This window comes from Condylura cristata, unplaced genomic scaffold (genome assembly GCF_000260355.1).
Source record: "Condylura cristata isolate star-nosed mole 26May11 unplaced genomic scaffold, ConCri1.0 scaffold00001, whole genome shotgun sequence".
NCBI lineage: Eukaryota > Metazoa > Chordata > Mammalia > Eulipotyphla > Talpidae > Condylura > Condylura cristata.
The window spans coordinates 83587877-83603868 of NW_004567102.1; the positions used below are offsets into that span (position 1 = coordinate 83587877).

At 35.9% G+C, this 15992-nt stretch overlaps 1 protein-coding gene across 3 annotated transcripts in view; it reads left to right on the forward strand.

Moving 5' to 3' along the window:
• Positions 1-15992, forward strand: part of SCAF8 (SR-related CTD-associated factor 8) — a 129849-nt gene that overhangs the window by 17706 nt on the left and 96151 nt on the right. For 2 of the 3 annotated variants that reach the window (XM_012721399.1, XM_012721393.1), the window contains exons 6-12: positions 2638-2814; positions 3842-3921; positions 4661-4778; positions 9965-10096; positions 10340-10452; positions 12397-12590; positions 15830-15930. In XM_012721399.1, the coding sequence (XP_012576853.1) occupies positions 2638-2814; positions 3842-3921; positions 4661-4778; positions 9965-10096; positions 10340-10452; positions 12397-12590; positions 15830-15930 (915 nt within the window). The remainder of the gene's footprint in view (positions 1-2637; positions 2815-3841; positions 3922-4660; positions 4779-9964; positions 10097-10339; positions 10453-12396; positions 12591-15829; positions 15931-15992) is intronic. The other variant, XM_012721405.1, reaches the window with a different exon arrangement.

Consider the following 15992-nt stretch of genomic DNA (forward strand, 5'->3'; position numbering starts at 1 on the left):
ATTTGTTAGTGTAGTGATGAAATGACTTGGAATTTGGAATTAGAGATACTGCATTTGCATCCTGTCTCATTGCAGTGGCCGCTTCCGTGTTTCCACCTTTGCACTGCTGTAGTCTCCTCCTAGCGCCCCAACCAGTGTGACCCTTTGAACACGTGCGATCTTTTGACGTCTGCTCAGCATCCCTTGAGTAGTAGTAAAAAGAGGAAAACGCAAAGTCTCCAGTCACGACTCCAGGCCTTGCGTGCTCTCTGTTGGCTCTGTTGCTCCCTTTCGAGCACTTCCTGTGACCCTGTAGATGTCTTCTGACTCTGCTCTCCCTTTAAATTGTCATCTGTTTCCCTTCGTCATTCCTTTCCCCTGTGACTTATTCTGATCCAGTCATTGTGGCCTTTTTGGTGTTCCTTAAATATTGTGTTGAGGTCTCTGTACTTGCTTTTTCTTACGCTGAAAACCCTGGTTCCACATTCATGAGGCTCCAGCTTGCTTCTGTCTTTCTGTAATGCCCCTCACAAAGGCCCAGGCCCCTGTTTAAACTGCAGCCTCTTCTTTTTAGCCCCTGTGCCCACTTTCTGTCACTTGTCTTATTTCCTTCCTCGGCGCTTTCCCCTGACTGGACTATGTTTATCAAGAGCAAGGGTTTGCTTTTTTGTCTGTTTATCTCAGTGCTGTATTTGCAGTGGGTTATCTATCGTAGATAATAATTCAGCATGTATTTGTAAAATGAATGAGTAACAGAAGCATAACTGGTCGGTATATCAAGGATGTTTTAGAGTTTGGTTTTTGGAACGTAGGAAGGCTTACATTAAATATCTAAATATTCATTTAGTGACAAAACTTAAAGGGTTGACCTAAGTATGGGACTTGAGTGTCAAAAGACATAAATGATGGACTGGGACATAAAGAGTTCACGTGCTATGAGTAACGAGGGAATTGCCAGAGATTTTTATGTTGAAATCACGTGATCTGAACAGAACTTCAACTCGATTGGTGAGAAGTCCAGAGATAGGAAATATCTTTGTTTTGCTAACAAATGAAAATGGGAGGATAGTAATGAATATGTAAAAAAAAAAGAAAAAGAGATTAATGGATTCTGTAAAAAGACAACTACCAAGGGAAAAAGGCCACTGGAGGGAGCGCTGGCATTTAAGAAAGTTGAGACAGATTTCAAAAGGAGCAGTTAAAAATGTATAAAGGAGAAAGAGGGCATCATTCCTTCTTTTCTTTCTCCCCTCTCCCTTTCCTTTCATTCCCTCCCTCACTCTGTCTTGTTCTGGAACTTCCTTATATGGTAACTTAACTGTCATCTATATTGGTTTTTTTATGGGGTTGCTAGATGATTAATTTCTTGATGTGGCTAGTTCAGGTGGACATGGGATATTTCACTTACAGTGGCATTGCGTGGTGGTGTCTGTGTCTTATTATATTGAACTTAAAAGAGTTCAAATTGCTAGTTTAGCAATAGTTTTGCTATTAGTATTTTTCTGTTTTAAACTGATAGTTTTCAGATTTATTTCGGGTTTAGATCTTGATTAGGAAAATATTACTTCTAGGATGTATGTAGGATTTAACTGAAATACCTTCAGAATCTTACTTTTTTTTTTTTTTTCTTAAGATTTATTTGTGCATGCAGAACTGGGGTACAGGCCAGAGCCTCAGGGTTGGCGAGAGGCTTCACCAGAGACAGAGTGGGGAGCAGAACAGGCAGATTGACGAAGTACACTGCTGAGGGGAGCAGCAGGCGGGTCAGGAGAGGTCTGCCGTGCCATGTGGTCACCTCCGGGGCAGGCGGGAATCAAACTCATGCAGAAGCGGCTTTAGCTTCTTAGTGCTGTGCTTTAACTCGCTGTGCCACCAGGGAGGGCCCTTACTGTTGTTTTTTTTTTTTTAAGGGTGTTAGATAAATGGGGGAAACAGGAATTTCTTTCAATACTCAGTGACCCTATTCACATAAGGAAACTGGTTTCCTTGCTTCCAGGTTCTGCTTTAAGAAACAAATTTCACTGGTTTTCCTGTTTTCAGGAAATGTGCTAGTCAGACATGATTAAGGATTTACTGAGGAGGGATGGAGAGCTTAGTGAAAAATTAGTTTGCTTGTGATGAGTTCTTTATCCATTAATCAAGATAGGACCAATTTTAATTTTGTTTAAAGTTCTCCAGAGGCAAGAGAATTTTTTAAAAAATTTATTTAAGCATACAGAACTGGGTACAGGCCAGAGGGGCAGGGCGGTGAGAGGACTCACCAGAGACAGAGCGGGGAGCAGAACAGGCCAGTTAACCAAGCACACTGCTGAGGGAGGCAGTGGGCAGGTCAGGAGAGGTCTGCTGCACCATGTGGGTCACCTCCGGGGCTAGGAGTCCAACTCGCACCGAAGCGTCTGTGGCCACCTTGCAATGCTGCGTCCTAACCCGTAGCACCACCAGGGAGGGCCAGCAAGAGAAATAAGGACTGTGTTATGTGTGGAACACACAAAAAAAGTCTTTATAGAACAATTCATTGTTGTTTTGAGTTGTTAGTATCTATATTTTGCTTGATTCCAAGACTGTAGAATGATTAATTTATTAAGTAAGTTTTATGTAAGCATTTTTATGATAAAACCCAGCCTTGCTTGCAATAATTTTCTTTTTCTGACTTTCTAGCTTCAGCAGTTAATACAGACTCTACAGATACAACAGCAGAAGCCTCAGCCTTCCATTCTGCAGGCCCTGGATGCTGGTCTTGTTGTCCAGCTGCAGGCTCTCACAGCACAGCTTACAGCTGCAGCGGCAGCAGCCAACACCCTCAACCCCCTAGAGCAAGGAGTGTCTTTTAACAAGGTGGGGGCTCAGGTACTCTGTATGAAGCGCTAGCTTTTATTTGCTTCATCTGGATTCTGGTTCTTGTTGCAGAATTGCTTTAATATCCACTGTATTAAGTAAGACATTATACATTTACAAAGTTCAGGTTTTTTTTAAATATGAAAAATTTTGCAATTCTACTTGAAATAGTTGGAAAATTTTGACTAAAGGTCAGTAAAATTTGGTGTTCGCCATTGAAATATATGATTAATTTCTCAGTTCTCTAATTTCTCAAGTTCCTTTATAGATGTTACCAACATGTTAGTTATGTGCTATAATTTTGACTCGAATTATAATTGTTCGATATGTCATAATTCAAATGAAAATATGTTTTTAAGTTATCACTATACTTTACTATGATAAATTGGGACCTAGCAATAAAGGATAATGCTTTTAAAGTTGAGTTTTTTCATGTGTACGTTGTGTGATAACCTCCTTATTTTTGTTAATTATGGAAACGTTGTAATGCTTTGAAAGTGTTACCCATATTAACTTCTGACACCACTATTTTCATGGGAAAATAACTAAAGTATCAGGTTGTTACTGTTGTAGCCAACATCTTTCAAGTCTAATGTAGTCTAAACAGTGTGTATTAATTCCTTTAAGTTGAGCAGTTAGAAAATTGAGCATTCTAAGAAGAAAACTATATCGGGAATATATTTGTTGATTTTTGTCCTTGCTGTTATTCATTAAATTACATTACCATTGCCAAGTCACTAAATATTTTAATACTAATTTACTCTTCTGTAAAATTAGAATTTTAGTGTTTTCTACCCTTGTGGTATGATTTGCTTTGTAAGGCTATGAATTTCTAAGTGCTTGGAAGAGCCACTTACAAAACTATTATACTCTCACATAAAAATGATATTAAAATCTCACAAATTGATAGAAATAAATTAAGAGCATGTCATTTACCTTCACAACAGTCCTTACAATTTGTATTTGTGTAAATTGCTTTTTAATTTGTCTCTTTTCCCTCTCTGTCTCTCCCTCCCCTGCTTCCCAGAAGTTGATGGATAGGTTTGATTTTGGGGAAGATTCTGAGCATAGCGAAGAACCCAAAAAAGAAATTCCAACTTCTCAACTGTAAGAATTGTTACGTTATCTTTATAATCATAAGGGATTATGTTATTTTTATGAACACTGGATGGGATGATGTCGTTTGCATGATTTCGTATACTTTGAATTAGCTGAGTTGTTATTTTAGACCGTTGAACCCTAAAATTAGAGAAAGATGGTAAAATGATGTGTATTCGCCTGCTCATATTATTTTGATTCTTCCTCAGGTCTTTGCAAACATTTGGGATATATCAAAATCTTTTTGTGGGACATTGGATAAACTGTCAGGTTGTCAAGCTTAGTTGTGATATTTTGATATTCTAAGTTATTTAATTCAATTGTAAGAATATTTGAAATAATAGGCGAAAAGCTTGTTTCTACGGCTAGTGTGGAAATTGTAGACCATTTTCCCCACAATCTCATAGAACAGGAGTGACAGTGATCATGTTTAAATACTCTTCACTGTTATGTAAGTTTTATGGAAATTTTCTTAGCATGTGCTAATGTAAAAGTTCTCATTAGTATGCATCTAATAGCATGAGACAGTAATACCAGCTCACCACCCAAGCTTCTCTAGCTTTTGTCCACCTGTTCACCTTAGAAGAGTGTTTTTCTACTCTAATCTATTAATGTTCTGGAGCATTCTGTTTTTTATGTTAGTGTTTCAAAAATATTGTATATTTCATGAAATTGACTATCTCTCTCTTCGGGTATTTTCATGGACTTTTTGCTGGGTTTTAAAATATATTTCTACTTTTTGTTTTAGTTCTCATGTTTCAGAATCTGTGAACAATTCCATTTTCCATCAGATAGCAGAACAACTACAGCAGCAAAACCTTGAACATCTTAGACAACAGCTCTTGGAACAGCAACAGCCTCAAAAGGTTTATAACCCCATCTTGTGGGCTTTAGAGTTACTGCTTTCTATAACTTAAAGACTGGTGTTTCTGTTAGCTTTGATTACAGAGTATTTTCCCTTCTGTTTAGTTTTTACTACCTACTTTATTTCCTTTCTTAAGTATGATTTTCTTCAATAGTCTAGTAGTAGGAAAATCAGTCTTTTCAGGGCCTTTACCATGTTTTATATAGTCAGTGTGCCTGATAACTTAATGAATCCACATAGAGCATTGTAGAAATTTCAGTACAGGAAGTAGGGAAAACAGACAGTAGTATAATTTCTAATTTTTTGTGCTTCCCAGTTTTCTATCAAGTTGTAATGTTATTGTTGATAGTGATGACAAAATCATTTGCTCTCTTGAGTTAGACTGTTTCCATGTGGCTGAACTTTATTAGGCAGAATTACATTTAATGTTTATGCTGTAGGCATTATGATTGCCGTTACACACCAGAGGAGATTAAAGCTTGTAATGAAAGTATATAACTAATGTCATATAGTATCAACCCTAAGATTCACACAGTCTGTAGCTAAGTTATAAAACATTTCTGAAGCATCACATTCTCATTGAGAAGTTCATCAGGATGATAAAAGGTGGAAAAAATCATCACACTTTAGAATTGATAAAATATGTTGAATTGCAGAACTAGGAATGAATTCATTGCAGAGCCTATTTTTGCTTGTATATGAGACATACGTGTAGATATAAGCCTTTCAGAACAGTTTGGTAAACAATCCCACTCATATTTTTCCGAAAACTCAAACCTTTAGCACTAAATAATGAATTTAGCCACAATATTACACACCTTTTAAAGCATGAGCAAGGCATTGTTAGATATACAACACGTACAGAGATGGACAGTGTAAGATCGGGCTTCAGATAGTCTCTTCTCTAATGAAACACTTATATTTGTTTGAACTTAATTCTGTGATACAGGTACAATTGACAGAAAATCTTTAAAGGGATATTTTTACTTTTCATTGATGGGTTAGCAAAGCTAGATATTGTGGGGCTCTGGATTTGAGCTTTTATTATAAAGAGTAAACATAAAGTGGATGTTAACGATTATTTGCTAGATTGGATATTACACATGGAATTATAAGACTAGAATTCTACACTTTGTTTTGAAGAAATAGTTCTGATAATTGGAATAGTGCTAAATTTTATATCAAGCAAATGTATCTGCTTGAGAATTTAAAACCATGAAGAACATTTGGGTGATATTATAAGGAAGCACAGTGTGCAATTCAAAAAGAAACCAGTTGTCATTGTTACAACGTCAAAGAGTTGTTACCAAAGGCAAGAAGTCATAGTAATTGAAGAGTTTAAGCACCAGATTTGTTCAACTATGAATGTGACATTTTTGAATTGTCTTAGTTCATTTCATTTCAGAAGTTTTAGCAGAAGCAATAAAATCAAGGTAGTACTTTTGATGACTAATTATCACCAAGTTACTGAAGTGAAAATTACTAGAAACTTGAGAGTGATTCTGTCTTAAGAATCTCACCTACCACAAAAAATAGAACTCTGGATTTAGTTAATTGCTCTATACATTATCTCCAAAATTTTAGAACATACAGTAATAAGATCCCTTTGAAAGGAGTAGATGTTCTTAAAAGCTTCGTTCAAAGTTGAGTGCTGAAGAAAAGGGAGTGGTGAAGAAAAAAAGCAACTTTTCTAATGCATAAGGTGGGTAGTGATTAAAACCTGTCACAAATTTAGAATCGGAAAGTATGTCAACAATAATAATTACATTTAATAAATTATATAATTGGCTCTACCAAACCCATTCCCTTAGTGTATTTGAGAGATAGCGAAATATGCAGAACAATGAAGTAAGCATTTTTGTGTACCAGTATGGTTAAAATATGGCTGTTTAAAAGTCACTAGATTATTTGAGAAGAGAATGGATTTGTTGCTGCCACCCTACTCATTAGCCTGAACACACTGGTAGTAACTGTTGATGTCTAGTATACCTGACAGTCAAAAGCCATTGAAATGCGGGGGTGTTTTCAGAGACTGGCTTAATTGTGAAGGTACTAACAGATGTGTTCTAAAGGGATTGGTTTCTGTTGCCTTAGTAAGTTAGAGTTCACAGTTTTGTTAGTTGTTTTATCAGAATATTCAGAAGATGTCGAGACAAAACGAAAATGCTTATGATGAAAATGTTAGGTTAATCTCTTAAGAGTTTTAAGGGTAAAAAGATTATAGAAGATTCAGCCATGTAATAAAGAGCTATGTGAAGGATATCAGAAATGTATAACTCATTTTATTTAGGTAATTTTTACAAGAGAATATAATAGAAAGGTTAGACTTGAATGTGATAAAATCTAAGATGTTTAATGGAGTCCAGAGTTGTTGTAGAGTTAATATCTCTAGACTCAGTAGATTGCATTCAGAGTCTGGGGATTGTAGGGTTATTACACAAATCCAAGAAAAATTGGAGGCGTACCATGTGTCTGTTTCTATCAGACCTTTGAAAAAAAATTTCTGTACATTATGCTGAGAAAAAAAGGAAAACTATTAATAGCTGGTAAATATATGATAATGTGAGTTCATCCAGACCTTGAAAGAATGCTGCTGTATGCTCTTATCTCTGCATTCTAATTTTAAAAGAAATTTTATTAATGCTTTGTATGAAGACATTGTTGAAGAAACTGCAGTTATATACCAGCATATATACTAGGAATATATACCAGTATGTCAGAAAATAGTCATTTGCCTTCTGGGTCTGATGAATCCTTTCATGTTTTCTATATTTTTAAGTCATAAGTAGTTCACACCAGTGAAATAAAGGATCGAAGAACAAACTTTATTAGAAATTAGCATATAATTAATTGTAGCAAACCTTGTATTAAATGTCAAGTGTTTCTTTTAGCAACATAGAAGAGTTCCAAGTTTTTATTGCAAAGTGAATTCTTTCTAATTTAGACTAACTTGGTAAAAATACTGTTCTTTTGTCCCAACAGAGATTTTTTTTTTCCTCGTTAGTTTTAAATTTGAGAAATACATTTAGATTGTGGTCATCTGCAAACTCAAATTTTAATTTATTTATGAAACTATATGGTACATTGTTAAATTTTAGTGTCATCAACAGTATTTAGAATGCTGTTCTTTGCATTCATCTTCTACCTTGTTTAATAACTAAGGTGTTTCAGTTTTCTTTTTGTTACTTTAACATAAAATGAAAAATTAAATATTAAACCATATTTCAAGGAAAGCCAACAGATTACCAAAACGGTATCTCCAAAATTGCTTATATTTTCTGGAAATATAATGTAGTGGTTTTGTCAAAGTAGTAAAATGGAGTGATGGTGATTTATTCCATTATCAAATCACTGGTCTCAACAAGTGTTTTTTCTTTTATTTGTTGCTGAGTAGTAATAGCAGCATTCTTGAGATGCTAAATGGGCAGTGTTTCAAACGGGAAAAACAGATACCACAGCCTATCTTTTAGACAGAGAGTCCAGTGGAACAAGAGCTTATTTCAAGAAAGCGAACAAATTTTAGTTGAATATTTAAAATAAAATTTCTCATGGCTCTTGATAAGGCTTGGGAAAAAGAATTTAACTCATAAAATGGCAGTCTTTTCAACTGGGCAAAGAAACTACTGAAACTAAATTTTGTTGAAATTTATACAGAGGCTAACCAATTTTAATGAAAAATTACTGGTGAAGGACAAGTAAAGAGACTTAAAGTGAGTAGTGAAGTAAGAAGTAAATGATAGGAATAAGTGAGTATGTAAATTTAAGGTTCAGGATAAAGTTGAACTTGCTGTGTTAGAATTCTCTTGATGTATCATTTTAATAAGCCTGGAGTATATGTTTATTTAATACATTCATGTTTGGTTTGTGTTTTAGAATAAGCTTAATTTTTTTCTTGGTTAAAGCGGTGGTATCGTACAAACATTTAGTGATAGGAATCTTTTTAATTCTAGCTTCAGTTTTTGTGTACTCCTATAATCTTGAAAATATTATATGCCCTTGGTTCTTGATTTTGTGCTGTATGCTTTTCTTTCAGTGTCATTGCAGGAAGAATAATATAGATTTTTTAAAAAATTGAGATAGACACCAGTTGGTTTGATACATTTATTTGTTGCTATATGATTAACCCTGGAGGGTTAACTGATATTTCTGTCAAGTTGCATGATTATTTCTTTTTTGTGGTGGAAACAGTTAGCTTTATTATTCATACTCTGTTGTTGTGTTCCTTGACCAGAGAGGGAACTCAGACAGAGCAAGTAACTTACTCACCACCCAGCTAGGAGCATGGCCTCAGTTGTGTGCTCAGTTGCTCTTTTCTGATAGTTGTTTTAATAGGTCCCAGTTTTATACTGCCGAGAACTAATCCATGACACCTTGAAAGATCACATTTTAGGCTATTTTATGTATCACATCATTTCTCCTCCTGAGCCCCTCCCCCTCCCCCACAGTAATTAGTTTTTTCATTTTCAGTTAACACCACGATCTGTGTAGTTGTTCGTCAGGTTCACTGACCTTTATCATACAGCACTGTCCCTCTTGCCAAGTTACTAGGATTGTAGTCTTGGGAGTGAACAGGCTTCAGCTATAAATGTGCTACAGTTAGGTTTCATTGGCCTTTATTAAGCCCTTTAAAATTGTTACCTTTCTCAGAGGACAAAGGAGTGTTATTTTGTGAATTCCTAGAGAAGACAGTTGGGGAAGACTTAAGTTGAGAATTGTTTTTGCTGCATCAGTGATTTTTGATGTTGAGCTTCATTTTTGCTTTGTAGTGACAATTTGTGAATTTTTTTTTAAAATAACAAAATGCTTTATTGGACTTCCTAACATTTTAATAAAAATGTTAATTATCAGAGATGTCCTACAGTCATTTAATGCTATTATATGTTCTTTGTGAGATAACCCTTTAGTAATTAATTCTCAATAACTTATATTTTACATAATTACAAATTTCTGTGAAAACCTAATTGATCTTACCTTTCTTTTCTGAGTAGTACTGTCTCATTTAATGGAAATGTCCCATCCTGTTAAAACTTTGTATATACAAAATCACGATTTTACTTTGATTAGAAAAGATTTAATGTGAATTTCTTCATTATTAGGCACCTTTTAAAATAAAAATAATCATATTTGGTCTTTAACTTTTTATTTGCAAAAATTCCTAACATTTGTGTGTGTGTTCACTTTCAATAGGCGACCCCTCAAGACAGTCAAGAAGGGACATTTGGGTCCGAGCACTCTGCTTCACCGTCACAAGGGAGCAGTCAACAGCATCTCCTTGAGCCTGAAGCAAATATGGATGACTCCATAGATATTCAGCAGCAGGTAAAAAGTAAATGCTTTCTAGGTTGTGAGTTTGTGACTTTAATTAGAGGAGAACACATAGTTTTTGTACCAGAAATGTTCCTAATGCTCCCCACCCTCCGCACATTGTCTGCGCTGGGCCTTCTACTAGGAGGCGTGAGTGTTGCAGTGGTGACTGTCTTGTATGGCAGAGTTGTTTCAAAATGGACTTAAGTCCCAGTCTGACTTTCTGTTTACTGTTTTTTTTTTCTTTTGACTTTCAAGGATATGGATATAGATGAAGGACAAGATGGAGTGGAGGAGGAGATCTTTGAGCAAGAAGCAAAGAAAGTGGCTGTTCGCTCAAGATCAAGAACACATTCACGATCTCGCTCAAGGTTTTACAATAATATTTAACATTACACTAAGTTCTTAGAATTTCAAAATCTGTATTGTTTTTTTTTCCTTTTATATTTCTTCATTCCTTTATTATTTAACGGAATAACATTAGTTTATAGCCTATTTTATGATTTAGAGGTATAACATCACACCCTTCAGTCGTGTGGTACCAGACCATACTCAGGACGCTAGGAGTACTCACTACAGTCCATGTGCACCTTTCTCATTTTACTCTCCCCTTTTGTTGCCCCAGTACCACGGCCAGAGATCTAGGCTTTGTTACTGACTTTCTTTTGTCCAGTCCTTTGCTTTGTTGCTCTGTGTTCCACATGTAAGTGCCACTTACATTTAATATTTGTCTTGCTCCATCTGACTCACTTCACTTAGCTTAATTTCCTCCGGTTCATTCATACTGGCACAGATGACAAGAGTTCATCTTTTTTTATAGCTGGGTAGTATTCTGTTGTGTAAATATACCACTGCTTCATGATCCACTGCTCTCTCGTTAGGCGCTTAGGTTGCTTCCGTAACTTGACTATGGTAAACAATGCGGCAGTAAACAGAGAATGCATATATCCTTTTGAATTAGTGTTTTGCATTCATCTTGGAGGTACCCAGGAGCAATATTGCTAGATCATGTGGTACATCTATCTATATTCAGTGTTTTGAGAAAACTCCATACTGTATTCTGTTTTAAACTGGATAGCTTGTTAGCTGTTTGTTTTTATTGTTTTCATGAGTTGGCAGTGGTGTCAGTGAGACTTGTAGTTTGCAACAGTGTTTTGACAGCCCCACAGCGTTAGGATATTATTGTCTCCAGGCCACAGGTAAAATTGAATTAGGTTATGGAGGAACAGTGTTGGAAATTGAATGTATTCCTTGCATTACATTTCATCTTATAATGCCAACTCAAACTACAAAAATTGTTTTTAAAAATATTAGGCATAATAAAAATGTATAAATATATTATACATTATTAAAGTATCTTTATATAAATAAATGTATATTATATGTGCATATTATATAAAGATGCATATTTTTATTTATATATAAGGCATATTCAAATTTGGGTTGAAAAAACCTTCTTTGGTAAATTTTCTTGTATTACGTATGCATGTTTGTACTGCAAACTAAAGTCATTAGTCTTTAAAATTTTTATATACTTTATTCTACAGATGAATATCCCTGAAAATCTGAACCGTTTATGATGGAAGAAGGGTAGTATTTATGATGATTTTTTTTAAATCATTATTCGTTTTAAGAAGTTATATTTGCCTCTTATAAATGAGAGCCTGTTGGTTCAACTTTCTCTAACCCGAACTCGTTTTTATTTTCCTAAAACAGTTCCTGTGTTACAGAAGTCTTTGTCTTAGCAATTACTTTTTCTTAGTGGCACTTTGCCATTTAGCATTTTGAAGACAATTCAGTGGTTTATTGGTAACAGCAAATCATGAGTATTTCAGAATCAACTTATAGTGAAAATTTAAGCATCATTTTAAGAGTTGAAAACTTGGAAGAAGCATTGAAATCTTTTAATTTTTCCAAATTTTAAGAATGTAGTATCTTCATTACCTGTAGGTTTTTTTTTTTATGTCCTTTGGTTTTTCATCCCTGTTGTTGAACCTGCTTTAAAGAAATGAGTTGGAAAATGCTAAGAGAAAGTGAGGCCCATACTAAAATGTGCTTCTCCTCCTCTTTGTGGTTGTGAGTAATCACTAAGATGCAGGAAGAATCATGCAAATAAAAATTTATTATTAGTGTGAACCTAAGCAGTAGGTACCTTTGAAAAAATACATGTTTGATACTTGACTGCACTTAGTTTTTTTGATGAGATATTTAAACATAAGACAATCTTTTTAAAGTTTTTGTTTTTTCTTTAGGAGTGAGAAGTTTGATAGAAGAATAACATTGTTATTAGAAGTAAAATACAAATTTTTTTGTAGGTCACCAAGAAAACGAAGGTCTAGGTCACGATCTGGTTCTCGAAAGCGTAAACACAGAAAGCGATCACGTTCCCGTTCTAGAGAAAGAAAGAGGAAATCCTCACGTTCATACTCAAGTGAAAGGCGAGCCAGAGAACGGGAGAAAGAAAGACAGAAGAAGGGATTGCCCCCAATTAGGTCGAAAACATTAAGTGGTAAGTGACATGTTTTTACCTGCTTTGGGTTTTAACAAATACTCAGAAAATAGTTATTGAGTCAAACTTATTTTCAGACAAAGGAAAAGCATAATCTTATCCTTGGTTTTTTTTTTGGTAATGAGAGGAGAAGAGAAAAAGAACAGATTCTGTTAATATAAGATCTGACTCATTAACACCCCCCCTCGACCCCCCAAGTAAGTTAGGGAATTTCAGTCCCCACTAATAGATCCTAGGCCTAGTGTCTACTTTTGAGCAGAGTGATGTCTCTACCTAGTGTCTTGACCAGTTCAGATCCCAGGTCTTTAAGGGAATAAAGGAAACGTGTGGGTTTTCAAGCAACTCATAAACTTAATAGATCACTACTAAATAAAAAAATTCCTGTTGTACAAATTTCCTCTCCTTTATGTGTTAATCTACAAGCATATGATTAGAACAAATCTGGTGGTAGTTTGTTTTAGGAGAGTGTTAAGGTGAGAGCTCACAGCGCAGAAATCTGAGGGGAAAAGTTCTAATTATTGTCAAGGTCTACCTTCAGGGCTCTAATTGGGTTTGACCTTCAAGGTGAGCCAACAGACTGTAGATGGGCAAAGGTGCTTAAAATAGAGCAAATTGTCACTCTAGGCCTCACCCTAATACTGATCAGGTTGTCCAATCTGCAGGTCTTCAGATTTTTTTCTGCCACAGACAGAGATAAGTAATTGGTATCCCTTATACTGCTGGTGGGTCCTGGACACCCAGGCTTATAACTATAGGTGATAGTATCCTTCTTTTACTAAGTTCTGGCACTTTGAGCAAACATAGGCTAACTTGCCAGAATTGTAACTGATTATGAGAGCCACTGTTAGTTTAATAATGTTGATATGTCTAACTAAAAATTATTGTTATCTGTTAGAGAAAGAGAACAAATTCAAGCATTTTAGTGCTGCCAGATAAATACCACTAAAAAGTCTGACTGTGAACTCTCTACTATCAGTATATCCAGAATCAGTAGTTTTAGCATATGGCTTTATATGGCATTTCTGTTGTTTCCTTACTTGTCATGTTGCTGCCATTGTTGCCATCATTTACAGTTACTGACCATATAATTTATTTTTTATTGCTGTTTTATTTTCATGGTATAACATAACATAAATTCTTGAGAGGATACAAGAATATACATTGAAAGTATGTTTCTTTTTTTCCTTCAAGCCCTATTTATACAAGAGGTATCAATTTCATGTGGTCAGATTTTCTTCCCACCACATTTTAAGCACATTGAGTTTTCCTGCCTTTGTTCTTTAGAACACTGGAGTTTTTATAAGTCCAGGGTCTGAAACATTAACAAACAATAATTTTGTAGGAATTAAGTGTCCCCTCCTTATGGGATTTGAAATTTCATTGCTTTCTGGCAAATATCATGAGTTGTCCATTAGCAAAATTAGTAGAGACTACATTAGAAGAGTAGGGGAAACATGGAAACAGATGTCAGGGAGATTAAGGAAGCTGTGAGATGTAGGACAGAGTAATGTGGGAGTAGGGGCGGGAGACAGTTTGGTGAAAGAGGTTCCACAATTTGCTAAGAGATTGTGGTAGGTTAGATAATGGTTTCCCGAAGATGTCCATATCCAAATCATTGGAATTATCCATTCCATTACATGATGCAAGAGACAGTGCACATCTGATTAGTGAGGACAGTGACATAGGGAGATTAACTAGGCTTCTCCAGGAGGGCTCAGTATAATCACAGGGGTCCTTCTAAAAGGGAATAGGATCCACTAGAAGAGGTGATTTGAAGATGGAAGACAGATTGGTACATGCCTCACTGCTGGTCTTAAAAGATGAAGCTGGGGTCGTGAGTCAAGGAATGAAGACAGCTGTGACAGCTAGCAAAGACAGGCAATGAATTCAAAGACTTCAGAAGAAATGCAGGCCCAGTCTAGTCCTCTCAAACTGTAAGAGAGTGTTTTCTTATGTCTTAAGCTACTAAGTTTGTGGGGTTTTGTTACAGCAGCAACAGAAAGCTAATACATTGCCTTATGAAACTTCATTGGGTATTAAATTACGTATGCATATCATGAGCCTACTTAACACAAACAGCAAGTAGCAGAGAGCGCACAATTTTACCAGGGATTTAGTAGCAGAACGATTCCTAAAGCTCACAGAAGGTCTAGAAGATCCTAACTTCCTGAGTAGAATAGAGAGAGTTGGTTGAAGTTGCAAGCAGGAGAGATCTTGCACTGGTCACACCTAACTGTGGGACTTGTTCTAGAACAAAGCCTTTTCTAAGGCTGTCCTGTTGTAGGAAAGATAATCAGAAGCTGGAAACTTACTATTTTACATTACATGGACATAAAACCAGATATATTAAGCTGTCAATATGTCAGCTATTTCTTAAGTGTCTTCAGAAAAAGTTACTCAAACGCACATGAATGATAGAGCTGAAGGTAAGCAAGATGTCTCGTGTTTAACATGCTTATTAAAATGGCTTCCAACAGTCAGTTCTCTTGGAGTCTTTAATGCTAACAAGTTAAAGCATTCTAATTCAGCCTTTTCCCCTTTTTTCAAGCAAGTTGTCTTCTTAAGAGTAAGGTGATGTTTTCAGATATAATTGTTGATTAGGGGAAACTATACACTTAATCATTCCAGCACAGAAAGATAATTAAAAGGTAGCCAGGTAGGACTGCAGTGCAAAAGTGGTTTTGCTCTCAGTTCCCAGTCTGTCATTGTCTTTGGGAGTCCAAAGGTGAATCAGGTTTGCAGCCAAGGATGAGAGCAGGTGATCTGTAGTAGGCTAACTTGGTATAGATGTGAACGGATTTCAGTCACTTTAGTCCATTTTATTTATTTATTTATTATTTATTTATTTATTAAAGGTTTATTTGTGCATACAGAACTTGGGTACAGGCCAGAGGTGCAGGGGTGGCCAGAAGATTCACCAGAGACAGAATGGGGGGCAGAACAGGCAGGTTGACTTAAATACACTGCTGAGAGGAGCACCGGGCAGTCAGGAGAGGTCTGCGGCACCATGTGGGTCAGCTCTCTAGCCGGGGATTGAACCCTGTGGAGGCACTCGGGACAAGCTTTGTAATGTTGTGCTTTAACCTGTTGCGCCACAGAAAGGACCTTACTTTAATCTCTTTTAAACAGAACAGATACAAGTGTTAATGGACAAGTATTTTAAACATACTATCTTAAGTATAATTGAAAGAAGCAGCTGTGTCCACATGACTTAGGCTGTGTTTGTGTTATTTCTTCAGTCTGTAGTACCACTCTGTGGGTTGGGCAGGTGGACAAGAAGGCAACACAGCAGGACTTGACCAACCTGTTTGAAGAGTTTGGACAGATTGAATCCATTAATGTAAGTATTGTTCTTAAGGTTTAAAAATAAAAGTAAGGGGTATTCATTCATGGAGAATATCT